Source organism: Oryx dammah, unplaced genomic scaffold (assembly GCF_014754425.2).
Source record: "Oryx dammah isolate SB20612 unplaced genomic scaffold, SCBI_Odam_1.1 HiC_scaffold_28, whole genome shotgun sequence".
NCBI lineage: Eukaryota > Metazoa > Chordata > Mammalia > Artiodactyla > Bovidae > Oryx > Oryx dammah.
Genome location: NW_024070212.1, coordinates 57072076 through 57099934, shown reverse-complemented (window position 1 = coordinate 57099934; position 27859 = coordinate 57072076). Strand labels below are relative to the sequence as shown.

At 40.7% G+C, this 27859-nt stretch overlaps 1 protein-coding gene across 2 annotated transcripts in view; it reads left to right on the top strand.

Moving 5' to 3' along the window:
• The first annotated feature begins 782 nt into the window (after window positions 1-782).
• Window positions 783-27859, top strand: part of DNAI3 (dynein axonemal intermediate chain 3) — an 86714-nt gene continuing 59637 nt past the window's right edge. For both annotated transcript variants that reach the window (XR_005719523.1, XM_040232426.1), the window contains exons 1-7: window positions 783-955; window positions 8996-9074; window positions 9484-9522; window positions 20549-20730; window positions 22070-22174; window positions 24669-24818; window positions 26179-26378. Coding sequence is in view for 1 of the 2 variants with exons in the window: in XM_040232426.1 (XP_040088360.1) it covers window positions 9011-9074; window positions 9484-9522; window positions 20549-20730; window positions 22070-22174; window positions 24669-24818; window positions 26179-26378 (740 nt within the window). In the remaining variant the exon portion in view is untranslated. The remainder of the gene's footprint in view (window positions 956-8995; window positions 9075-9483; window positions 9523-20548; window positions 20731-22069; window positions 22175-24668; window positions 24819-26178; window positions 26379-27859) is intronic.

The window sequence follows — 27859 nt, the reverse complement described above, 5'->3', positions numbered from 1 at the left end:
TAAATTTCAGATATGAATCTATAAGCTGTTGCCAAATATTTTCGTTTTAATTGGATGTAAAATAGTAATTTAGACCAACTACAGAAATCAATTGAATTACTTCATTAAAATCTTCCAGCTTAGAAATTAGGCAGTTTTAATTATTTTTCTAAAGGAGGAGAGGGCGGGTAACAGATGAGATTTACTATATGAATCCCATAGGAGCCATAATTATAGATAAAATGAACCTTGGTGTTGCTGAGGGATTTAATTAACTTCCCCTGGAGATTCATACTTTCATTTTGGCTCACACTCTGTACAAAAGTTATTTTGGCAAGGAGTAAATGTAAAACGTGAGAAGTTCTAGGACACCGCGAAACCCCATCGAGCCGTATTTTCTTTCCTTCAGACGTAAATCTAGGCAGGTTCCTGGCAGGGCCCCAGGTTGCAGCTGGGGAGGAAGAGAGAGCAGCAGCCCTAAATCTTCACATCGTCCTTCGTTCCCGGACGCTAGAGATCTCACCCTAGAACGGCTCTCCTTTGGGTACGGCTGCTCTGGGTACGACGAGGCATGGATCAAGCCAGGCAGTCGTGGAGTTAGGCCAGGTTGCAGCTCTCTACACTTACAAACTGCACATCTCTTTCTTACTGGCGGGAAACTTGCGGGCCTCCCTTCGGGTCAGGTTGAGTGACGTCATCACCATAGCAACCAATCACAAATCAGCTCTGAAAGAGACCGGAGGGAGCGGGCATTGTACTGGTGATGCCGTTTTGTCAATCTCAGCAGAGGACCAGCCTCTTTTCTCTTAGCAACGAATGCGTCAGGGTAACAGTTTGCTGGAGGAACTAGACTTTGTGTTCTTGGGACTTGTTTTTCTGAGAGAGTAGAGTCAAACTCTCATCTCCAGCTCCTGAAGGAATTTTTCTCCAGGGTATCGTGAAGAGGCTTCTTTTCCCTTCAGGTTAGCAGTATCAGGTAAGGGAAGCTCTGAGTGGGAAAGGAGGTTTGGAAAACAAGTCAGTATTTTACTCACTCTTTCAAGGGCATTAGGAACACTCGCTGTGCCAGCGATGTACCAGACATGGTGAAGACTACATAAATCTACAAAACTTTCTTTGCTTTCAAAGAACTTCCAGCCTAGCCGGGGACAAAAATAATAATGAGAGAGCAGTTAACAACACTCTGAGAACTTTGAGGGCTGGTACCTGTACACAGATTTTATATTCTCAGTACTTTCACATTGCCCGGAACATAGTAGAAACCCAATAATTACTGGATGGATGAATAGATGGATAAAAAGGAAAACAGCATGATCCTGGTATAGCAGATCAAAGAAGAAATGATTAATGTGGATTGAAGTGATTAGATGTCTTCAGAACTTAAGAAAGGGCTTTAGTAGATGGCATGAAGAAGGTAAACAGAAGAACATTAGCTCTTTGAAAGTAAGGGCCTTGTCTTATTCCTCTGTTGACTTCCAGAACCTGATTGATGTTCAATAATTTCTCTTTCCCCACGGTGTATTCTGAATGCTGAATGCACTTACAGCAATCCTTCAGGCAGCTCAGAGTTTGAGGCTCTTGGCTTTGCAGAAGCCTGGCATAATTAACTAGGCTGCAGCATGATTAGAAGGTATCAAGGAAAGCAGGTTTGTATTAGCCTGAGTGAGAAAGTTGCAGAGGCTTCAGAGAGAAGGTTGAATTGAACCTTTAAGAATGAGTAAGATTTCAGCAAGCAGCGATGTGCATCATACGGAAGATGGGGTTGGGGAGGGCAGGGCATTTTCACTCTCTGTTTAGAGAATGAATAGTAATTCTGTGAGGCCAGAGTAGAACTAGAAGAATAGATGTAGTGAGGCTGGCTGTGAAGGGTGTTAAAAGTGATGCTTAAAATTTGGACTCCCTCCTGTTTTGCTAAATCTGGTCTTCAAACCCTGAGTGTAAGACTGCCTCATAGTAATTTTAAAAATGCAGAGTCCCAGGCTCACCCAGATCTTCAGAATCACAGTGGGAGTCCAGGAAACTTGCATTTGAGATAAATTCTATTTCTATCCTACTGTAAGAGAATTGGAGAAGGAAATGACAACCCACTCCAGTATTCTTACCTGGAAAATCCCATGGATGGAGGAGCCTGGTAGGCTACAGTCCATGGGGTTGCAAAGAGTCGGACACAACTGAGCGACTTCACTTTCACTGGAGGAGAATGCCTCTGTGGCTGATAGAAACCCACTTTATATTCCCTAGTATACAGGGAAGTGGCTTGTTAAGATCTGCATTTTAGGAAGAGCACTCTGAAGGCCAGCCCTGTGGGACTGTTCTGGTTGGAAGAGAGGCGGGGAGTAAGTTAAATGTTCATGATCTACTTGGTCTAGTGGCAGGGTAGGGGAAGAGGAATCTGTGGACAGAAAAAAAAATTGCATGTTTATTTTGACTAACCACTAATTGAAATGCATTCATTGGTAACAAAGCACAGTAGTATTCACAGGACCTGTGACTTTGTCATCAAAAGATATTATATACCTTTTCATATAATATCACGGATGTTATATTATTTATGCTCACCACTTCAAAATTAAGGCAGTCATTAGAACCACTGCTAGATCTTATTTGATATATTAATAAAGAAGCACATAAATTATTATACCATAATTTTTTAAATAGTTTGATAACTGTATTTCAGTATAATGTATTCAATGTAATCCCATGTTTCTGTTTGATGCATGGGCTTCACCAGGCTGCCAAAGGGGTTTATGGCACAAGACAGGAACTCCTGATATAGGAGGACATGTTGAAGCCCTAACCCAGAGGATGCTATGGGAGAGGAAAGCTTGGGGTTCAGGAGATATATCAGAGGGAGAAGTCATGATTTAGCATCTACTTAAATAAGTAAATATCTGATATTGGAAATAAATGGAAGTAGGTTAGAAGGGGAGAAACGAGAAGAGAAGACTAACAAATATTGTAGAAACAGTTATCTCTGGAGGGTGGGTGTCTTGCACCTTTCCAAAGATCGCAGAAGAGCCCAGGAGAACCTTGAAGCTTAATCATCAGGATCTTGGTAGAGACTGACCAAGAAGCAGCAGTTCTTGGAAACATACTTACAAGACTCCCAAGATGTTAGTCTTGGATCTTATTCTAAATCTCTATTTTTTAACAAAAGTGAAAGCGATAGAGGCAAACGTGATGAACTTACATATACTTTGGGAAGATAAAAGAGGATAAAGAGGCTGATGGCCATCTAGACAAGGTCAGATAATTGAAGAAGTCTTAAGGAAGTAATACTTACATAGAAAGACACTAGGTGAAGATGAGGTTCCAGTGCTACAGGTTTTCTTAGAATTAAAAATCCCGTGAATGGCTGTGAGCCGCACAGGCATATATGTAACAGGTGGGAATGTGTACAGGTATGTGCAATACAGCAGAATAAACTGAAGAGAGGAAGCTAACAACTGTTTACATCACTGTATTATGTCAGTTATAATTCATGTCACTTATCCCTTCATTTGCTGTAGTTGCCTTCCTGAAGCCTCATAGAAAAACGCAGTCCCAGGCAAATCTTTAGTTTGGAACCAAGTCATGGACAGCTCTGAATGCAATGCTCCTCATTATCAGTGGAGTACCATCACAGGTTTTGAACATGAACTGTTGCACAGAGCGTTTACCCAGTACAGTTGTCCCTCAGTATCTATGGCAGGGTTTTTTTTTTCAGGCTCCTCCATAGATACCAAAATCCAAGAGTGCTTTTATAAAATGGTATATTATTTGCAAAACCTAAGCACATCCTCCTGTATACTTTAAATCATCTCTAAATTACTTTTAATACCTAATACAATGTAAATAATAGTCAGTGCATGGCAAATTCAAGTTTTGCTTTTTGAAACTTTATGGAATTTCTTTCCTCAATATTGTTGATCTGAGTTGGGTTGAATCCAAGATTGTGGAACCCGCAGCTATGGAGGAGGAGGGTCCACCGTACTCACTTCTTTTGTCACTCCCAATTGTCTTTTGCTGTCATTATGGAAGGTAGAAAATGTGTCCTTTGGTGCACTGGTAGCAAAAAGGCATTCTGGAATGAGTGAGTTAATTTACAAAGAAAATTGAATTTCATTTAAGTATTTTTGATAGTAAACTATCAATTTTTCAACCTTCCATAATGACAGCAAAAGACAATTGGGAGTGACAAAAGAAGTGAGTACGGTGGACCCTCCTCCATAGCTGCGGGTTCCACAATCTTGGATTCAACCCAACTCAGATCAACAATATTGAGGAAAGAAATTCCATAAAGTTTCAAAAAGCAAAACTTGAATTTGCCATGCACTGACTATTATTTACATTGTATTAGGTATCAAAAATACTTAAATGGAATTCTTAAATATTTATAAGTATTATCTTTCCATAAATTCTGTTTTTAAATTCAATCAGCTATGGTGGCTTTGAAAACCAATTGTAGCACAAGCCTCTGGGGTAGACATAATCTTTATTTTAGGAATAGATGAATATCTCTTCTGCTACTCTTAATCATGATGGATTTACTTCTGTTGGGAACAGGAAAAATATGGTGAGCATTTCAGAGTAATTTTGGTAAAGTGATATCTGTATTGAAAGTTTTTCATGACCTTGAAGTAGTCGATTTAATGAGAGAATTTTGGAAAATATAATATATAGCACATTCACTACACAAAATATGCTGTTAGTTTTATGAAAAATTTTAGTAAGACCTGCTGTAATTAAGGGCTTCCCAGGTGGCTCAGTGGTAAAGAACCCACCTGCCAGTGCAGGAGATACAAAAGACTAGTATTCCCTTTCCTACCAAGGACGCAAGGGAGCAACAGACTAGCTAAAAAATGTTTCCTAAGGCCCTAACAGGCTTCTCTGGTGGCTCAGACAGTAAAGAATCTGCTTACAATGCAGAAGACACAGGTTCAGTTCCTGGTTCAGGAAAATCCCTGGACAAGGAAACGGCAACCCACTCCAGTATTCTTGCCTGGAAAGTCCCAGGGACAGAGGAGCCTGGAAAGCTACAGTCCGTGGAGTCACAGAGTTGGACATGACTGTGCTACTGAGCACACCCATGCACATTTAATAGCAACATTTGAAAAGAACTGGCATATATAATTGATTTGACGTTTCTTGGGATGATTTATGTTAAGTTGAGACCTATACATTCAAGTAGCACCTGCCTGGAACCTGTGATTATTTTACTACATGTGGCAAAGAAGAATTAAATTTGTAGGTGAACTTAAAGTTGCTAATCAGTTGACCTTAAAAGAGAAAGATCATCCTTTATTATCGAGGTGAGTCCAAGGTAATCACCAGGGTTCTTAAAAGTGGAAGAGGGAGGAGGAAGAGAAGGTAAGAATATTCTATGCGAGAAGGACTTAAACCCACCATCGCTGGTTTTGAAGATGGAGCCAGAGTGCCCACAAGCCAAGGAATGCTGAGGTCCTCCAGTAGTAGGAAAAGGCACGAAGATGAATTCTCCCCTAGAACCTCTAGAAAGGATGGAAATGTTGATGGATTTCCTTGTTGACACATTGATTTTAACCAGACTTTGAAACTATAGAACTGTGAGATAAATTTTTACTGTTTTAAGACACTAAGTTTGTGATAACTGTTTTAGCAGCAATAGAACACTAATACAGCATGCATACAGCTTATTCACAGAAAAAGAGAAGAGTGAAGCCCTTAGTCACTCAGTAGCCCAAAAGGCTCCTCTGTCCATGGAATTCTCCAGGCAAGAATACTGGAGTGGATAGCTATTCCCTTCTCCAAGGGATCTTCCCAACCCAGGGATGAAACATGGGTCTCCTGCTTTGCAAGCAGATTCTTTACCATCTGAGCCACGAGGGAAGTTATTCACAGTTTAGGCAGAAGCCTTTTTTTTTTTTTAAGATTGGAATTTCATAAGCTAAGAATAGAAGGGAAAGAAGGCCCAGGGCATCATTAACAATTTTTCTTGGTACATATACTGTGCCAGTTACAGAGGTCACAATAATAGGAAAGAAAATGAACCTGCATCCTCTCGGTATATAGTCTATTTAACATGCCCCAAATTTAACTCCCAATCTTCCTTTTCAAAACAATTCTTCCTGGGGAATCGCCGTCTCAATAAACAGCAAACCTATGCTTTCAGTTCTTGAGGCAAAACTCACTAACGTCATCCGTGATCTCTTTCTTTCTCTCAGAACCTGCATCCAAGTCATCAGCAAATACTGTGGGTTCTACAAAATCTATCCTGAATCCAGTCAGTTTTTCCATCCCACTCTCACCTCCCTGATCTAAACTGCCACTATCTCTTTCTTGGATAATTGACTGTCTTTTAATTGGATTCTCTACTTCAGTTCTTTCCTTGCTGTAGTCTTGGCATCACAGCAGCCACAGTGATTCTCAAAATGTGAATCAAGTCAAGTGAAGTAACTCCCCAGCTCAAAACCGTCCAAAGCGCCCCACCTCGTTCACAGTGAAACCCAAAGTCCTTCTCCATGACCTAGCCCTCTTGTGGTACATTATATAATTGCCCCCAACTATCCACCTCCCTTGTAGGAGGATCATCATTCCGACCCATTCCTAGGCAAGCATACATTCTTACCCCCTTATCAGGATTGACTGTGTGATTTGGTTGAGCCAATGGAATGTAAGCAGAAAAAAGAACAGTGCACCAGTGCCAAGAAGAGTTAGAAAGCATTACTCGATTTTATTAGCTCTCACTTTTTCTTCTGCCGCAAAAGTAGTATGTGTCAAATAGGCACTGCTCCTTCAGCCTGTGTCGCAGAAAAAGACTGGAACCAACATCTCACCCACAGCCATAATAAAGAACATGGGAAGAAAGAAATGTTTGCTGTTGCATGTTACTGAGCAGTAAAGGGCATTTGTTTCTACAGCAAAACTGACTGTTAATATAGCTGCATTACCTCTCCAACCAACTTCAGGTCCTAGTCTTCCCCTGAGTCTCTCTGCTCCAACCATCATGACCTTCTTGTGTTTTCCTAAAGCGCCACGCAAACACTTGCCCCAGAATTATTACACCTACCATTCCCTCCGCCTGGAAATACCCTTTCCTTCCCGAGATACCTGCATTTCTGGCTCCCTCCCTTCTCTTTGGACTTTGCTCCAATGTTGCTTAAGTGAGGTCTCCCTGCGTGCACCCTCTCTCCTCCTACACCCCCCTCTGCTTTTCCTTTTCTCCGTAATAGTTATCATCATTTGAGGGACTGATTATTTTGTTCCTTTCTTTGGTTTCCCCACTAGAACACAAGCTCTATCAGGGCAGGAGTTTTGCCTATTTTTTCACAGCTATATTCCTAATACTTAGGAAAGCATCTGGCACATTATAGTCACTCAGTAAATATTTGTGAAATAAATAGTGTGTGTGTGGGGGAGTGTGCACGTCAGGTGAGTTTGGGTGACCTTCACAAGGTTTCTGTGTATTTTAAGACAAATATAGCTGAGATAGAATATAGAGATGGGTACATTGATAAGAATCTTCTGAGAAGAAGACTAGGTCCAAGATGTGAAATTACACTAAGGCTGGGAAGTAGGATAGAGGAGACTCAACAGGCTGAAACTGGGTCAGAGCCATCCATTGCACAATAATTTGCCTAAGGCCACTAAGCTGGTAGAAGGGTCTGTTTTTAAACCCTGCTGGTCAAACTCCTGAAATCACACCCTACCCATCTAACAAGATGGATCAGAGCTGATCATTGAGATGACAGGGATTTAGTGTCATCGCAATGACCTTGGACGTGTTACATCCTGTCAAAATTGTTGAGTAATTCACAGAAAACTTTTGGAGGTATTCTCTGAGAGTGCAAATAAAGACACCATGGTTACATGTACACATTTAGGACAAAAGTACTATTTAAATTTTGTTGTTGTTCAGTCTAAGTGGTGTCTGCACTTTGCAACCCCATAGACTGCTGCATGCCAGGCTTCACCATCTCCTAGAGTTTTCTCAGTCTCACGTCCATTGAGTCAATGATGCCATCCAACGATCTCATCCTCTGTCACCCCTTTCTCCTCCTGCCCTCAATCTTTCCCAGCATCAGAATTTTTTCCATTGAGTCGGCTCTTCGCATCAGGTGGCCAAAGTATTGGAGCTTCAGTTTTAACATCGGTCCTTCCAATGAACATTCAGGGTTGATTTCCTTTAGGATTAACTGGCTTTCTCTCTTTGCAGTTCAAGGGACTCTCAAGAGTCTTCTCCAACACCACAATTGAAAAGTATCAATTCTTCAGTGCTCAGCTTTGTTTATGGTTCATCTCTTACATCCATACTTGACTACTGAAAAAATCATAGCTTTGACTATATGGATCTCTGTCGGCAAAGTGACATCTCTGCTTTTTAATATGCTGTCTAGGTTTATTTATATCATTCAAAAATCATGCATCTATATACACATTGTGAGTCTGTGCCTGCCTATGGACTTTAAGCCTGTGTTTGTAGCTGGGACACCTGCCGGGCACAGGGGAGCACAGAGCAGCTTCCTGAAATGGAAACAGTAGCAGGAGGCAGGGGATCCAGTGTCCTCTTTTGTGCTTCCATGGCAGGATCTGTGGCAGAAACCTTGAAGTGTCTCTTGCCAAAACTTCAGCTTCAGCTGAATGGCTCCCCTGGAATGGCAAGATCTCACTAGGAAGACTGTTGTTGCAATAAACTTTTGGTCACAAAACACCCATTTGTGAAGATACATGTTGATTTGCTGTTTAGTTGCTAAGTCATGTCCAGCTCTTGTGACCCTATGGACTGGAGCCCACCAGGATCCTCTGTCCTTGGAATCCTCCAAGCAAGAATACTGCAGTGGGTTGACATTTCTCTCTCCAGGGTATCTTCCCCACCCAGAGATTGAATCTGTGTCTCCTGCACTGGCAGGCAGATTCTTTACTAGTGAACCACTAGGGAAACCCACATGATGATTTAGCCAAAGACAAAACTTAGGAAATATATTCTTATGTTTATTAGATGATAATACTTATTATTTGAAACTATAAATGATGCTAATGATATCCTCTCTTTATGCAGCTGAAAATCTGAGCCATGGCTCCAAAACCTCAAAAACGAAAGAAAACAAAACATGCCAAAACCAAAATGACATTACCTGGTAGGACTGTTTTTTCATTTATAGGATTTTTATGGATTTAGTATTTGTACATCTGTTAGCAGCCAAAACAATCATGGTATTATCTCTCAAACAGTTTTTGCTGTCATAAAGTCAAATGCAAGTGGAATTCAGAATATGGGGATTTGTTATTTTTTTTATTCATATCATTATAATATCAACTAAATATCATGTAATAAATGACATAAATGTTATAGCAAATATACCATTATGAGATTATTTGGTGAGAAAGACAATTATTCAGTTTCTATTTGATTAGTAATAAATAGCTTAAATCTTCACTGTGTATTTGCTTTTGTGTTTTATGTTTTATGTCTTAAGACTTGGTAGAAGACTAAGATACATATCTGATTCAAAAATGTAAATTTAACATCATTTTATTATATTCTAGTTAGTGAAGAAGCAGAACCCTTGAATATGGAGAGCATGGGTAAGTGGAAATACAATTCAGAATCCATGTCCCCAGTTCTGCAACATTTTAATATGCAACAAGCAAGGGAGAATACTATAAACTGAAATGATTGAACAAAATGTGCATATACTAAAAGTAAATCATGTTATTTAGAATATAAAGTAAAATTTTTGAAGAAAGATTAAGAGTGGAAGAGAGAATTTCAAACTGAACAGTCTCTTAAAAATCTAACATCCTATGATTATTGAGAGACCTTTTGTAACTATAGAGTGTGTTGTTTATTTTGTAACAATAAAGTTGTTGCTTTTTTATAAAAATATTTTTCAAACTCTGGCTCATGGGCAACATATATCTGTATGTCATGTTAGGGTTCTATTATTTCAAGGAAAGAAGCTGATTTTTAAGTAAATAAACTAGAACTTAAACAACCAAACTGATGTTGTTCCTACTTTTAGAGGCTAAATAATCTTATTCTAACAACTTTTATTTTTGTCATTGTTGTTGAAACTTTCTCTTAGAGTTTTCTTAGATGATGCAGTTCATGTTTAGAAACAGGGAAACACATATATTGTTGATTCACTAACATTGAACTCACAGCCAATAACACTGTAATTCAGGCCTGACTGATGTTTATCTAATAATACACGTTTTCTTATAAAGTATATCACAGCCTTCTTGCACTTAGGAACACTAGACAGCACGTTAGCTGTAAGCTCAGGGACCATTTTAAACAGGCAAATCATCAACAAAAAAACACAAAAAATGTGGCACCACATCAACAGTAGAAAGGACACTGCAGTTTGAGAGCAAGTAGAAGATAGTAGAGCCTCCTTGGCCACATGTACATTGGGTAACTCACATTTTTTGCCACCTTAAAGCACGTCCATTAGTGAACGTGAAAGTGCCACAACTATTGATCTTGGGTTACAAATGCATTTTAGAAACTGAATTTGCAAGTACAAAATTTGTGAATAATGAGGAGGGAGCATATCTGTTTGTGCATTTATATCCTATTCACACACACACCCATGCTGACTCGCCCTTGTGTGTGCTCGCTACCTCTCACCCTCTCTCTTCCCTCTCTCCCTCCTACGCTTCTCTCCTCCATCTCTCCCTTTCTTTCTCTCTCTCTGTTTCTTTCTTGCACACACACAAGCTTCAGGAGAACAGAAACTCTTGTTTACCCCTGTACCCCAATGCCCATCTTGATACAGAATAAACAGTCAATAAATATGTTTGATTGATTGAGTGAATGAATAAATTGCTATCCCTATTCCTTTCTAAATAGACCAGCAGCACTCCTGCCCTCTTTCATTCTATGTTCTGTCTCTCACCCAGTTTTCTCCTAGGTAGCACTTGTCACCATTTGTCCTTCTTTGTTTCTGAGCGTATTTATAGACTTAACATCTGTCTCCCCCTCTAGATTGTATACCCTACACTAGCACCATGTTTTTCGCATAGTAGGTGTTCAGTAAATATTTTCTGACTAAATAACAAGTAAGCAGATCCATGACTTAGTATGCATGCATGCATGTTTCTTTAAGGAAGAAAAAAGAAATTTCAGCACTTTGTAGTGAGAGTTGAGGGGTTTGATTTAGCATCCCTTTGTCCTACAACCTCTGTCTCTACTCTCTACTCCCAGACTCCCTTGCTGTGGGCTCCTATAATTGCCAACTGTCACTCAAGGCTTGGGGCTGTCATGCTGCTTGAGAGTAGGATTCCGTTTCCTACCAAGGACCAAGGGATCAACAGACTAGCTAAAAAAATGTCTCCTAAGGCTCTAACAGCCTTCCTTGGTGGCTCAGACAGTAAAGAATCTGCTTGCAATGCAGGAGACACAGGTTCAGTCCCTGGGTGGGGAAGATGCCCTGAAGAAGGAAATGGCAAGCCACTCCAGTACTCTTGCCTGGAGAATCGCATGGACAGAGGAGCTTGGCAGGCTACAATCCATGCGCTGCAAGAGTTGGACACTACTTACCAACTAAATCACCACCACCAAGGCCCTCACTGGCAGTGTCTGGAGGTTTCTAGAGATGATGTGTGATTTTTCCACATAATTAATGTTTATTGAGCTTTGTGTCAGGAATACTTCTCTCATCCCTTTAGCCTAGGAAGTTAGCGTTACTGTGGCCATTAGAAGATGGAGGTGCTGTGCCTCCCAAAAGTTAAATAATTTACCCAAATTATGTGTCACACTTTAATACAGGTTAGAACATCCATGGTATATTAATGGCTTATGGCCAATGTAACAAGTCACCACAAATTTACTATTGTACTGTATTATACTGAATCTGAAATTCCTTTCCCTGGGGTAAAACCAAATTGCTCATAGGGCTCGTTCTTCTGGAGTCTCTGAAGGGATAGTCTGTTCTCTTACCTTTTCCACCTAAAGGCTCCCAGTGTTAATTGACTCTTGGCCCCTTCCTGTGTCTTCAAAACCAGCAGCGTATCATCTTCTAATCTTTCTCTGACTTTGACCTCTGCCTCCCTGTCCTTCTCCTTGATATTGACCCTCCAGCCTTCCTCTTATAAGGACCCTTGTGATTTCACGTGACCCACCTCAGAAGCCCAATAACCTTCTCATCTCAAGATCCTGAACTTAATCACACCTGCAAGTCTCTTTTGTCATGTAAGGCAACACATTCACAGGTTTCAGGAATTAGGATATGGCTGTCTTTGGGGGAAGCATTATTCTGTTTACCACCAGAAATTAAGAGCACAGCTTTTGGAATTAGACAGATGTGGTTTGAATCATAATTCTGCCACTTAATGACTGTGTGGCCACAAGTGACACCTTTTTGAGCTTCTTCCCCATCTGAAGAATGAGGTAGTGACACTCATCTCATGAGCATGAGGCAGAAGGGAAATTAGGTAATGCATGCACGCTGCCTTACACAGGGCGGTCACAGAGAAGCTCTGCATTCACTGTTGGTACTGTAACGGTAGGGAAATAGATTAATGAATGAGAATGAAGAGTCCAAAAATAAACTCACATATATATGGTCGATTGATTTTCAACAAAAGTACAAAGGCAATTCAGTGGAGAAGAGGGTCTTTTCAATAAACAATTTTGAAACAATTGGATATCTACAGGCAAAAAAGTGAACTTCAACCCATACTGCACATCACATACAAAAATTATCTCAAAATGGATCATAGACCTAAATGTAAAACCAGATATTATAAAACTTCTGGAAGAAAACATAGGAGAAAAATATTTGTGACCTTGGGTTAGGCAAAAATTTCCTAGAAAAAAACACCCAAAACTGTAAATCCTAAGAAGTCTTTGCCTAACTGGTTTTTTCTTTTATGAAATTCTAGTCAGAATGAGCTAAAGAATGAGCTCTTGCTATGCAACAATATAAATGAATCTCAAAATAATCATGCTAAGCAAAAGAAGGCAAACAAAAAGCATATAATGTGCATTTATAAATAGTCCATAAAAAACAAACTACTGATCTATAGAAATGGAAAGCAGATCACTGATTGCCTGGGAGTAAGGAAGGGTGCTGGGAGAAGGGGCAAAAGAAATTTTTGTGTATTATGGTTGTGTTCTTTATCTCGATTGTGGTGATAGTTTCATGGGTCAATGCATATATTTATCAATTTGTACACTTTAAATATCTACGGTTTATTATTTATCAATTATATCTCGCTAGAACTATTTTTAGAAAAGTGAACTAAAATGTTAAAAGAAAGATATGGATGAATGCATGGGACTTATGTACATACTGGTTCAGTATGCAGGATTGGCCTAATTGCCGTGTGGCCTATGATTTGTACTGCACAGCCTGCATCCTTGTGCACATAGGATTCCTAGCGAGTTAGTTGTGGAGAGCTTGAGTCTGTCTTGGGCCCCTGCTCTACCAGGCTACTAGGTGAATAACTGCACTCTCTGCATCCTGTGCAATGTACCTTTTTTACCTCCCTGACTCTGTGAAGAGGAGCAGGACCCTCTCCTGTGCGCCTCTGTGTTCACACATTTGAGAGAAAGTACAGCATGCTAGACACAGTGCAGGGAATTTGGTTTGGAACCTAGGTCCCCTATATCTAATTCCTAGCCTCTGACCTTGGATACTTTACTTGTACTCTGAGGGCCTCAGTTTTCTCAGCTAAAAAATGCAGGCAGTTACAGTAATGTCTTCAGAATATTGTTATAAAGAGTAAATAAATTAATAATCTGTGTAATGTGCTTGGAACAGTGCCTGGCAGTAGGTGCTTCCCAGAAGCTTCTATACAGCAGGCTGTTTTTCACTCATACTGTCATTCACTCACTGCACTGGGCTGGTAAAATGCCCAGCAGGTCTTGCCCCCATGGACACACTTCTGACCTCTAGAAGCTTCAGGAGGCCCTGCATGCCTTCTGCTCTGCTCCAGCATCTTTCTCACCCTCCTGGACCAGCCAGTTTCCCACTCTGCTAGAGGCACAGCAGAGCCCAGAGCCCATCTCACCACAAATCACCAGAGCCTCATTGTTATGCACTTACAGTGCTGTCTTCAGTGCAGGCCTCAAAGCCTAAATAACAGCAATTCTTTCATTAAATTTAGCCAGAGATCCTTGGGGTGTCCAGAAGCGTCAGACCTTGCTCTGTTTAGTTTGGCCATTGTTCAGATAGGGCATGGAGGTACTAGACTATAGTCGTTCTGTGTGGTCTACTGGCTACTAGTTACCTACAGTTATTATTGATTGTAGATCCCAGCCAGAAACAGGCTAGTAATACTACTACCTTCTAGATAAAGGAATGTAAGATCCTATATTAAAGTTGCCTTGAAAAAGACAAGTTAGTGACTTCCCTGGGGGTCCAGTGGCTGAGACTCTGCACTCCCATGCAGGGGAGCCCGGGTTCAATCCCTCGTCAGGGTACTAGATCCCATATGCTGCAACTAAGACCCAGGGCAGCCAAATAAATATTTTTTTAATGCTCAGTTAGTGTGAAAGGATTATTTTTATGACGAAATCTCCCAGTAGGATTTGAAGTATGTTTAGTGACAGTGGGTGACATAGAACACATCTTGGTCCCTGCCTTTCCAGTTTCTTGGGTGGTAGGAAGCTTTTCTGGCCTTTGTGAGCACCCCTGTTCATGAAGGACAGCCACCTCCTTTCCAGCTCTAGCTCTGTGTGGGTCTCACGGTTCCACCTACTGGTTTTCTAAGGCAAAACTGCAAGAACTCTTACTAGGCATTCAGTTCAGTACAGTTCAGTAACTCAGTTGTGTCCAACTCTTTGCGACTCCATGAACCGCAGCATGCCAGGCCTCCCTGTCCATCACCAACTCCCAGAGTCCACCCAAACCCACGTCCATTGAGTCGCTGATGCCATCCAACCATCTCATCCTTGGTCGTCCCCTTCTCCTCCTGACCTCAATCCCTCCCAGCATCAGGGTTTTTTCCAATGAGTCAGCTCTTTGCATCAGTTGGCCAAAGTACTGGAGTTTCAGCTTCAACATCAGTCCTTTCAATGAACACATGATCTCCTTTAGGATGGACTGGTTGGATCTCCTTGCAGTCCAAGGGACTCTCAAGAGTCTTCTCCAACACCACAGTTCAAAAACATCAATTCTTCGGCACTCAGCTTTCTTTATGGTCCAACTCTCACATCCATTCATGACCACTGGAAAAACCATAGCTTTGACTAGACGGACCTTTGTTGACAAAGTAATGTCTCTGCTTTTTTTTTTTTTTTTTTAATTTATTTATTTATTTTTAATTTTTACTTTACAATTCTGTATTGGTTTTGGCATAGATTGACATGAATCCACCACAGGTGTACATGCGTTCCCAAACATGAACCCCCCTTCCACCCCCCTCCCCACAACATCTCTCTGGGTCATCCCCGCGCGTCAGCCCCAAGCGTGTCATATCCTGCATCAGACATAGACTGGCATTTCGATTCTTACATGATATTATACATGTTTCAATGCCATTCTCCCAAATCATCACACCCTCTCCCTCTCCCTCTGAGTCCAAAAGTCCGCTATACACATCTGTGTCTCTTTTGCTGTCCTGCATACAGGGTCATCATTGCCATCTTCCTAAATTCCATATATATGTGTTAGTATACTGTATTGGTGTTTTTCTTTCTGGCTCACTTCACTCTGTATAATCGGCTCCAGTTTCATCCATCTCATCAGAACTGATTCAAATGTATTCTTTTTAATGGTTGAGTAATACTCCATTGTGTATATGTACCACAGCTTTCTTATCCATTCATCTACTGATGGACATCTAGGTTGTTTCCATGTCCTAGCTATTATAAACAGTGCTGCGATGGGCATACACATGTCTCTGCTTTTTAATAGGCTGTCTAGGTTGGTCATAACTTTGCTTCCAAGGAGTAAGCGTCTTTTAATTTCATAGCTGCAATCACCATCTGCAGTGATTTAGGAGCCCCCCAAAATAAAGTCTGACACTGTTTCCACTGTTTCCCCATCTATTTGCCATGAAGTGATGGGACCAGATGCCATGATCTTAATTTTCTAAATGTTGAGCTTGAAGCCAGCTTTTTCACTGTCCTCTTTCACTTTCATCAAGAGGCTCTTTAGTTCCTCTTCACTTTCTGCCATAAGGGTGGTGTCATCTGCATATCTGAGGTTATTGATATTTCTCCTGGCAATCTTGATTCTACCTCGTGCTTCCTCCAGCCCAGCATTTTTCATCGTGTACTCTGCATATAAGTTAAATAAGCAGGGTGACAATATACAGCCTGACGTAATCCTTTTCCTATTTGGAACCAGTCTGTTGTTCCATGTCCAGTTCTAACTGTTGCTTCCTGACCTGCATACAGGTTTCTCAAGAGGCAGGTCAGGTGGTCTGATATTCCTATCTCTTTCAGAATTTTCCAGTTTATTGTAATCCACACAAAGGCTTTGGTATAGTCAATAAAGCAGAAATAGATGTTTTTCTGGAACTCTCTTGCTTTTCCATGATCCAGAGGATGTTGGGAATTTGATCTCCGGTTCCTCTGCCTTTTCTAAAACCAGCTTGAACATCTGGAAGTTCACAGTTCACGTATTGCTGAAGCCTAACTTGGAGAATTTTGAGCATTACTTTACTAGCGTGTGAGATGAGTGCAATTGTGCAGTAGTTTGAGCATTCTTTGGCACTGGCTTTCTTTGGGATTGGAATGAAAACTGACCTTTTCCAGTCTTGTGGTCCCTGCTGTTTTCCAAATTTGCTGGCATATTGAGTGCAGCACTTTCACAGCATCATCTTTCAGGATTTGAAATAGCTCAAATGGAATTCCATCACCTCCACTAGCTTTGTTCGTAGTGATGCTTCCTAAGGCCCACTTGACTTCACATTCCAGGATGTCTGGCTCTAGGTGAGTGATCACACCATCGTGGTTATCTTGGTTGTGAAGCTCTTTTTTGTACAGTTCTTCTGTGTATTCTTGCCACCTCTTCTTAATATCTTCTGCTTTTGTTGGGTCCATACCATTTCTGTCCTTTATTGAGCCCATCTTTGCACAAAATGTTCCCTTGGTATCTCTAATTTTCTTGAAGAGATCTCTAGTCTTTCCCATTTTATTGTCTTCCTCTATTTCTTTGCATTGGTCACTGAGAAAGGCTTTCTTATCTCTCCTTGCTATTTTTTGGAACTCTTCATTAAAATGGGTATATCTTTCCTTTTCCCCTTTACTTTTCACTTCCCTTCTTTTCACAGCTATTTGTAAAGTGAAAAGTGAAAAGTGAAAGTGAAGTCGCTCAGTCGTGTCCAACTCTTTGCGACCCGTGGACTGTAGGCCATGTCCGTCCATGGGATTCTCCAGGCAAGAATACTGGAGTGGGTTGCCATTTCCTTCTCCAGGGGATCTTCCTGGCCCAGGGATCGAACCCAGGTCTCCCACATTGCAGGCAGACGCTTTAACCTCTGCACCACCAGGGAAGGCCTCCTCAAACAGCCATTTTGCTTTTTTGCATTTCTTTTTTGGGGATGGTCTTGATTTCTGCCTCCTGTACAATGTCATGAACCTCTGTCCATAGTTCATCAGGCGCTCTATCAGATCTAGTCCCTTAAATCTATTTCTCACTTCGACAGTATAGTGATAAGGGATTTGATTTAGGTCATACCTGAATGTTCTAGTGGTTTTCTCCACTTGCTTCAATTTCAGTCTGAATTTCACAATAAAGAGTTCATGATCTGAGCCACAGTCAGCTCTCGGTCTTGTTTTTGCTGACTGTATAGAGCTTCTCCATCTTTGGCTGCAAAGTATATAATCAATCTGATTTTGCTGTCGAGCATCTGGTGATGTCCATGTGTAGAGTCTTCTCTTGTGTTGTTGGAAGAGGGTGTTTGCTATGACCAGTGCATTCTCTTGGCAGAACTCTATTAGCATTTGCCCTGCTTCATTCTGTACTCCAAGGCCAAATTTGCCTGTTACTCCAGGTGTTTCTTGACTTCCTACTTTAGCATTCCAGTCCCCTATAATGGAAAGGACATCTTTTTTGGGTGTTAGTTCTAGAAGGTCTTGTAGGTCTTCATAGAACTATTCAATTTCAGCTTTTTCAGCATTACTGTTCGGGGCATAGACTTGGACTACTGTGATATTGAATGGTTTGCCTTGGAAACAAACAGAGATCATTCTGTCGTTTTTGAGATTGCATCCAAGTACTGCATTTCGGACTCTTTTGTTGACTATGATGGCTACTCCATTTCTTCTAAGGGATTCCTGCCCGCAGTAGTAGATATAATGGTCATCTGAGTTAAACGTACTAGGCATTGCACACTGCAAATTATAGCTAGCAGTATGATTTTAAAGGATAACTTGCACGTGAATCAAGTCAACAGTTGTTTTTTGAGCACCTCCTGTATGCCAGGTGTTAGGATTAGTATTTTTCAGGAGATAAAAACTGGCAGTTTGTTTCTAATTTGTCAACAACTTACATTCCAAATGTTTGCTTATTATGCCAACTGATTGTACTTTGCAATATATTTCCATGTATAGTCAGTGCTATGCGTATAGAGACTAAAAACCCCCAAATTACCTGAATAATTATATCATTGAGCCATGAGGGCTAGAAGTCAGTGTTTCTGTGGGAAAATAAGCTCACAGTTCCTACTTGAAAGGCCACATGCACTTCTCTCCTTGATGATGCTCTTCTCCCCCCACCCAGGTGTGGGGCCTGGAGAAGATGAGAGTGGGTTCTGGGACTCTGGGAGCTTGTAGTTAGGGGACAGAGTTCTGGGGGTAAATGCAGAACTGAGACTGGGGTGGTAGAAGCTAATGATGATAAAAAGAAAAAGAAAAGGAGAAGAAGGCTTGAGAGAGGAGATGGCAACTGGCGAAATGATACCTTGTTCCCTTCCATCCACTGTCCTAGGGCCTGCTGCTGCCCAGCACCGACCTGGGGTGGGGGCAAAAGGACGGGAAGAGGAATGGAAGCCTCCTGAGCCTCCCCTCCTCCTCTTCTGAGGGCAGTTCTGGGATTGGGGAACCAGAGGCGGGAAAAGGAGCTCCCTACCCCACCTTCCTCCTCACTGCCAGGTTTACCAATATGACCTAATTGGAAAGTCAGTAGCTTTAAGATGTGAAGAACTGAGTAACAAGTTTGACTGTGAAAAAGAGCCCTGGGGAGCAGGGGTACCTATTGAAGGGCCTACGAAGGGCAAACAGCACAGAGGTAGGAATGTCAGTAGGGAGGAAGCACTGATGGGCAGGGAAGGGCGAAGAGGGGCAGGCAGGTCTTCAGACTGAAGGGGAAGGCAGAAAGTCAGGGCTTGTGCTGATCAGCTGGTGGGCAGGGCTGCAGGCTGTCGCAGGGTTCTTTGCTGTACAGACAGAATTTTCTCTGTGAGGGCAAACGAGGTCACCTGGTGAGAGAGAGCAGCAGGTGAACAGTGAGGGAGGGGGTGTTTTAGGAAGGCAATACAGGTTTAGGTTAGAGCCTAAAAGGGCGATAATACCTTCAAACCAAAATTTCACTTTTGAAACCTATCCTAAGAAAAGAATTTGAAATGTGATAAAACTTTATAAACTAGATATTTGTTTGTAAGTTCAGTTCAGTTCAGTTCAGTTCAGTTCAGTCGCTCAGTCGTGTCCGACTCTTTGCGACCCCATGAATCGCAGCACGCCAGGCCTCCCTGTCCAACACCAACTCCCGGAGTTCACTCAGACTCACCTCCATCGAGTCGGTGATGCCATCCAGCCACCTCATCCTCTGTCGTCCCCTTCTCCTCTTGCCCCCAATCCCTCCCAGCATCAGAGTCTTTTCCAATGAGTCAACTCTTCGCATGAGGTGGCCAAAGAGTTATTTATAATCATTAGAAACAAATTAGAAAAATAAAAGTAATGCTTACCAACAACAGAATGATTAAAAACTATGCTACAGAATTACGCTAGTTTAAAACGATGCATTAGAAAAATTACATAATGTTATAGTAAAATTCTACTGACATAATGGTAAGTACAAAAGGCAGGATTTAGAATTTCATTTAAGATACTATTAATATGTATGGAGTGACTGGAATGAAGCAAACAGTATAGGTTCTGTCTTGAGAGATAGTATTATGGGTAATTGTTATTTCTGCCTTTTTCTCTTTTTGACATTTAAACAATTTTATTTCATTTTGGAGTATAGTTGATTTACAATGTTGTGTTAGTTTATTCTGTACAAAGAAGTGATTCAGTTACACACATCCATATATCTATTGTTTTTCAGATTCTTTCCTATTTAGGTTTTTACAGAACATTGAGTAGTGTTCCCTGTGCTAATCAGTAGGTCCGTGTTTGTTATCTATTTTAAATATAATAGTGAGTATATGTCAATCCCAAACTCCCAGTTTACCACTCTCCCCCACCACATTTCCCCTTTGGTTACCTTAAGTTTGTTTTCTAAGTCTGTGAGTCTGTTTCTGTTTTATAAATAAATTTATTTGCTGACATTTTTTATAATGGACAAAGTTACTTTTAAAATATGAACAGTGATTTTAAAGTCTTTTAAAATTTTAACCAAGACAATTATTTAAAGCAAACAAGTGCATATTTCCTAGTGTTCATATTTTAAATGGTTATATTTAATGTCTAAATTCACTTTGCCTTTCCCAGGTCATCCAGAAATTTATCCTTTAGTGTTAACTACCAAGACTCAGGAAATATTTAACTGCAGAGTAGAAGAAGATGTCACAGAAGAACAACCTTACAAACTTATCAAAAAAGAAGATATTTTTGCAGACTTTGCAAACAGAGCTGCAGTATCTGATTTCTACCCAGTCAAAAACATTGTTCAGGTAAGTATGTCACCCCTCTTTATTTTTCAGCCTTACCTCAAGAGGTTCCTGATACATAATCGCAAAAGTTGGAGAGATTCTTGAGCTCAAATCTGACATTTCCCATTACCTTAGGCAAATGATATCTTGTCCATGTCTCTTTGGGAATCCTTCTCAATGACCCTTTGTGAAACACAAACTCCTATCAGTGACAGATTGTCTTATTCCACACCCAGAAAAGCGCGTTCTTGCCCTATTTTAACTAGAAAGGGAACCTAGTCTATTTTCCCATACTGCTTTGATTGTAAACATTCATAATTTTAGTCCTAATTTGTCTGCAAACATGCTAAAGAGTACAACACCAGATAAAAGGAATACTTCTTTTTTTCCTTGTTAGAAATAAAATTGCATGGTAAATTTCCCTGAACCCATTATGTTTTTTATTTTTTCCCTTTCTTTCTTAAACTTTTTATTTTGTATTGGGCTATTAAAGTTGGCTTAAAGCTCAACATTCAGAAAACTAATCATGGCATCACTTCATAGGAAGTAGATGTGGAAACAGTGTCAGACTTTATTTTGGGGGGCTCCAAAATCACTGCAGATGGTGACTGCAGCCATGAAATTAAAAGACGCTTACTCCTTGGAAGGAAAGTTATGACCAACCTAGATAGTATATTCAAAAGCAGAGACATTACTTTGCTGACTAAGGTCTGTCTAGTCAAGGCTATGGTTTTCCTGTGGTCATGTATGGATGTGAGAGTTGGACTGTGAAGAAGGCTGAGTGCCAAAGAATTGATGCTTTTGAACTGTGGTGTTGGAGAAGACTCTTGAGTGTCCCTTGGACTGCAAGGAGATCCAACCAGTCCCTTCTGAAGGAGATCAACCCTGGGATTTCTTTGGAAGGAATGATACTAAAGCTGAAGCTCCAGTACTTTGGCCACCTCATGCGAAGAGTTGACTCATTGGAAAAGACTCTGATGCTGGGAGGGATTGGGGGCAGGAAGAGAAGGGGATGACAGAGGATGAGATGGCTGGATGGCATCAGGGACTCGATGGACGTGAGTTTGAGTGAACTCCGGGAGTTGGTGATGGACAGGGAGGCCTGGCATGCTGCGATTCATGGGGTCGCAAAGAGTCGGACACAACTGAGACTGAACTGATAGCCAATTATCCACCCATTGTGTTTCAAGAGCTTTTGTAAGTTAATAAAATAACTTTGCAATTTGGGGTTATTAACAGATTAGCACTATGGTTATCTTCTATGATTGATTGATTAAAGAAATATTAATTTTGTGTCAATATCTGAATAAACTGAATGACTGCTGAACATTAACCTTCTCTTTTGATTATGTTTTTCTAGGAATATCCTGGAGATGAGCTTCTCCTTGTTTACGATAGAGACTTCAAGTATGGACTTAACTTTTATCTTATTGGAACTGAAGAGGGCAAGGAAAACTATCTAAATGTAAGCACACCCTAAGTCAGTGCAACCTGTTGATTGTCAGAAAGAAGCACTAACTCTGGGGGTGGGGAGCAGACATGTTCATGATTATTCTTGTTCAGCTCTGATTCCCTGGGACCTAGAGTAGGTGAGCAGTAAGTGTGCAGTGAGGTAGCTAAAACATCTCCTTTGCCATCACTTACCCATTGAGAGTGGACACAGTGAATCTGCTCTCAGCCGTTCGTTGGCCTATATTCCTGGTTCTTCTCCTGCCATCTCCATGACTTCAGGCAAGTTACTGAACCTCTCACCTGCAAAATGGTGGTACCAGTAGAGCTGTCGTGAAGATTAAGTAAGCCAAAACAGGAAAAGCCCTTTGTACAGTGCCTGACACAAAGCTGGGGCTTCATACATGTTTGCTATGATTATTCAAAAGCAAAAATTTGAAAGGACAACTTGGTAGTGGGCAGTTGAAGGGAACGGGGTGTCAAAGATAAGCAAAAAATAAAAGAATGGTAGTTTTTAGGAAAAGAAGTCAATTCACCTTTGGGGGGTTGCGTTCAAAGTGGTCATGAAAGTTAACAAGTTGCCTTCCGGTCTAGCATCCTCATGAGGAAGTGTATTCAAAGTGAGGGAGACAGAGGAGTTTGTATGGTTGCCCAGTAGCAAGAAAAATAAAAGAACGCCATAGAGTTTTAAAATACCTAAGACTTTTAAAATTTGATATATTTGTTAGTCAACATTTTCAATTTCATTTTTATGATTGTTTTTCTTTGTGTTTTAGTTTTTTATTATGGTGGAATATTTCCAGTGTATAGAAAGGTATACATGATGAAACAAATATCTATGCAGAATTAACAAATGTTAATATTGATATTTTATCATGTTTACTTTAAAGTCTTTTGAAACAAAATATAACAGATAACGTTTCACTCCCTCTTACACATCCTTCTTAATTCAATTTTTCAAACATCTCTATAAGGAAGTATTGTTCTAAGGTTGTTGTCGTCTTTTGTTCATGGTTTCATACTGTCACCATGTATATATGGTCTACAGAGAATATATCTTATTGCTTAAAATTTACATAAAATTATACCACTTTTTTGCAGCTTCTGTTTGTCACTGAACTGTAAAATTCTAGGATCTATTCATTTTGATACATTTAGACATCATATACACACAGATTGAGTTTGTTCATTCCAACTGTTTTATGAGATTTTCTGATTATTCCACAGTGTATCAACCTTTTCCCTACTGACATTCATTTAATTCCCATTTTTTTCACTATTGTGAATAAGGTAGCAACAAACATCTATAGATCTATATCTGTATTTATATCCATATCTGTATCTCTCTGTACCTCTTCCTTGCAGACATCTTGGTTTAAAAAAATTCACTCTTTATAATTTAGTGGAAATCATGTTTATTCATGCATGTAATCCTCTTATCAAAAAGTATTATTAAATCAGAGAAAATTAGTTTTGTATTTTATCAAGTTTTAGCATTCCATATTCTTCAATACTTATCACACATCTTTTCCCTTTATTCCTCTCCCATCTTTTTCTTTTTTCAGCTTCTTTTTTTGTCCTTAAATTCTTTCTTTTTTGCCCTTTATTCTTCCCTTTTTTGCTTAGTTTCCTTTTCATAACTGAACAGCATGAACCAACAAAGAAGAAAAACAATAAGGGAGAGCTTAATGAATTTATATAAAAGAAAAGTTTATTGCAAAATATACATGTATAATTATAACCTAAATTTGGTTATATATGTGTGTAGTTTTTGCTGAACTTATCTCTTTTAAAAAATTGAAGTATAGTTGATTTACAATGTTGTGTTAGTTTCAGGTGTACAGCAAAGTGATTCAGACATACATACACACACACACATATATATACACACATATACTTACACATAGATTCTTTTTCAGATTCTTTTCTCTTATAGATTATAACAAAATACTGAGTGTAGTTTCCTGTGCTATACAGTAGGTCTTGTTGGTTATCTATTTTATATATAGTAGTTTGTATATGGGGCTTCCCAGGCGGTGCTAGTGGTAAAGAATCCACCTGCCAACACAGGAGACACAGGAGAGCTGGGTTCGATCCCTGGGTTGGGAAGATCCCCTAGAGAAGCAAATGCACCCCACTCCAGCACTCTTGCCTGGAAAATCCCATGGATGGAGGAGCCTGGTAGGCTGTAGTCCATGGGGTCGCTAAGAGTCAGACACGACTGAGCGACTTCACTTTCACTTTTCACTTTCGTGCATTGGAAAAGGCAATGGCACTCCACTCTAGTACTCTTGCCTGGAAAATCCCATGGATGGAGGAGCCTGGTGGGCTGCAGTCTATGGGGTCACTAAGAGTTGGACACAACTGAGCGAGTTCGCACACATTCACACGCATTAGTATGTACATGTTAACCCCAAACTTCTAACTTATTTCTCTTCCCTTTTCCTCTTTGGTAACTGTAAGTTTGTTTTCTGGTAACACATTTTAGAATGCTATTTATTTTATTCCAGCCCCCGGAACTACCAGAAGAACAAGAAGAATACAAAGATCATATTCCTGAAGAAACATATATTTATAAGCCACCTATTTCTAAACCATGGATTTCTTTGGGCAGTGAAAAAGAAATCGAAGAAGAGTCAGTTAATGAATCTACAAAACAGGTCAGCAGCTTGAATATGATCACCTGCCTAGAGCTGAGCAACACTTATTCCTGAGGAACCCATATGCTTGGCTATGTTTGCTGTGGGGTAATGGTTTTTCTTTTGACAGAAGAATGGTCACTGTCTTGGGTGGGTGTTATGCGTTGAATAACGAGGCTTAGACCGCCCTCGTGACTTCCCTGGTGGCTCAGATGGTAAAGCATCTGTCTATGATGTGGGAGACCTGGGTTCGATCCCTGGGTTGGGAAGTTCCCTGGAGAAGGCAATGGCAACCCACTCCAGTACTCTTGCATAGAAAATCCCATGGACGGAGGAGCCTGGTGTCCATGGGGTCGCAAAGAGTCGGACATGACTGAGCGACTTCACTTCACTTTATGGGTTGAATTATATCTCCTCCCAAAAGATAAGTTCAAGTCCTACCCTCCAGTACTTCAGAAAGGAAATAAAGGGAGTTTTATCCAATATGGCAGGGGTCTTTATAAGAAGATGGGGTTGTGAAGACAGAGACACCTGGAGAACACCATGGAAGGTGGGGGCAGAGGTTGGAGTGATGGATCTGCCCCAGGGAACACCTAGGATTGCTGGCCGAGACAGCAGAAGGAAGGAAAGAGGCAGGGAGCCCATTCTCCCGTAGAATCTTCAGAAGGAACCAACCCTCTAACAGCTCTTTTCCTTTTTTTTTTTTTTAAGTTGGGGTATAGTTGCTTTACCATATTGTGTTGGTTTCTGCTGTACAAGGAAAGGAATCAGCTATATATACACACATCCATCCTTATTACAGACTTCTAGCCTCCACAAACAAGTGAGAATAAATTCCTGTTGCTTTAAACCACCTAGTCTTACAGCAGCCCTAGGAAACTAGGGCATTCCCAGAGCAGCCCCTGCGAGGAGCAATTGTGTACAAGTGATTAAAGTGTCTCAGAAAAGAATGGGGGGAGCAGCAGGACAGAGACATGGCAGAAGCCTCGCTAGGGTGCACTCTTAGCCCAAAGTCTAGTGGAGGGAAGCTTCAGCCTGCACCCCTAGGGAACTCTGGAGTGTACATTATACCTCAGAGTTGTCCCAAACAGAAGCAAAAGGGATGGGCTTACCTGTGTCTCCTACTGTCTGTCCCTGGTCAGGATATAAACTGCCAGTCACTTCCTGTTCCTTGTACCATCAGGCAAAGTGGCCTGGTAGCCCTAGAGCATCCTCCATGGAGGAGCAATAGGTGGTGGCTTTGGGAACTGAGAGCGCAGGACCTGGAAAGGTGCGCAGAAATTACGTCCAAGAGTGTGTGGGCAGAGCACCAATGCTGTCGACCACAGATCTGTTCTTCTCCAGAGACTTTTGTCTCCTTTACTGCTCACCTGTGTTGCAGATCACATATATGATTTCTCGAAAACGACGTGAATTTGGCGCCCCCGTTAAGTTCAGTGACCAGAACGCTTCCAGTGTGAAAGATGCCTATATTGAATGTACAGCCTACCCAGATAAAAATTTCACCCTTAAGCAACTTGAGAGAGATGTTGGCATGCAAGTAGTCCCCCAAATCAAGGAAACAAGTACTCAGACAAGATGGTAAGTATGAAATGAATATATATATTTTTTTTTTCAAAAGCAACTATGGTAAAACCTAGCAGTATCTGTGATTACTGTGAGAGAGCTTTATAATAGAAACTAATTGACAGTGATGCCACATCTCCACAGAGTAATCCAGCTCAAGAAAAACTAATTATAATCACCAATGCTTTTAAAAAATCTTACTTGGAAAATGAAATACAAATATATATATATGACTGTGCAAAGGGGCTTCCCCAGTGACTCAGCGGTAAAGAATGGGCCTGTAAAGCAGGAGACGCCAGTTCAATCCCTGGATTAGGAAGATCCGCTGGAGTAGGGTATGGAAATCCACTCCAGTATTCTTGCCTGGAGAATCTCATAGACGGGGGCCCTGGGGGGCTACAGTTTGTGGGCTCGCAAAGAGTCAGACACAACTAAAGCAACTCAGCACATATGCAGGCTTATTTTTAGGATTAAAAAACTTTTATTTTGAAATAATTTTAGATCTATAGAAGATAAGCCATAAATGTTGGATATGATTTTGAGACCTAGAGAAAGAGAAAACTGTCCAGAATTTTTTTAATGACCTAAATAGTCCCAGGGGGTGGTATAAGCAGAGTTCGCAAAGGACTAGCCCAGGTTGGGTGGATGGAGTAGCAGAGGCAGAAGACAAGCAGATTCTCTGTGGCAGGCAGGAAGGAATTTTTTCAAGTTCTGAAGCAAAGAAGAGGAAAGATTAGAGCTATTAAATAAGTTGAGCCAGATTAATTTTTGAGAGCTTAGTATTGAAACTCCAACTAAAAATCTCAATTTATCTACTTAAAAAAAATTGGAATATATAATGGAACTATATGTAACCTTATCCTGTATTTCCCAAGTCTCCTGTAAATGTGTTATCATACTTTTATAATTAAAAAAATTTAAATTAAAAAAAAAAAAGATGAGCAAGGCAGTATGTATTGGAGTACAGAGGGAAAAAAAAGCCTGTAGTTGAGGAGACTGGCCAGAGTCTGTGTGTGTGTGTCTGTGTGTGTGTGTGTCTGTGTGTGTGTGTGTCTGTGAGTTGCTTAGTCATGTCTGACTCTTTGCAACCCTATGGACTGTAGCCTGCCAGGCAGCTCTGTCCATGGGATTCTCCAGGCAAGAATACTGAAGTGAATTGCCATGCCTTCCTCCAGGGGATCTTCCTGACCCAGGGATCAAGCCCATGTCTCCTGCATTGCAGGCAGATTCTTTACCCACTGAGCCACCTGGGAAACCCAGATAAGAGTCTTCTATAATTAAACCTGGTCACAGGTAAAATGTGACCAGTGTCTAAAATAAAGTGGTGGCAGTGAACCAAGAAAGAGTGAAAAGGAGACATGTATAAATACAAAATTCTAAAACTCCCATCATTGGAACCAACCAACAATTAGCTAATTTCTCTCCTTTTTTTTTTTTCTTAACAACAAAACTCTTCACAGAAGTTTTCCACATTTTATAATTCTACCTTCTCTTCT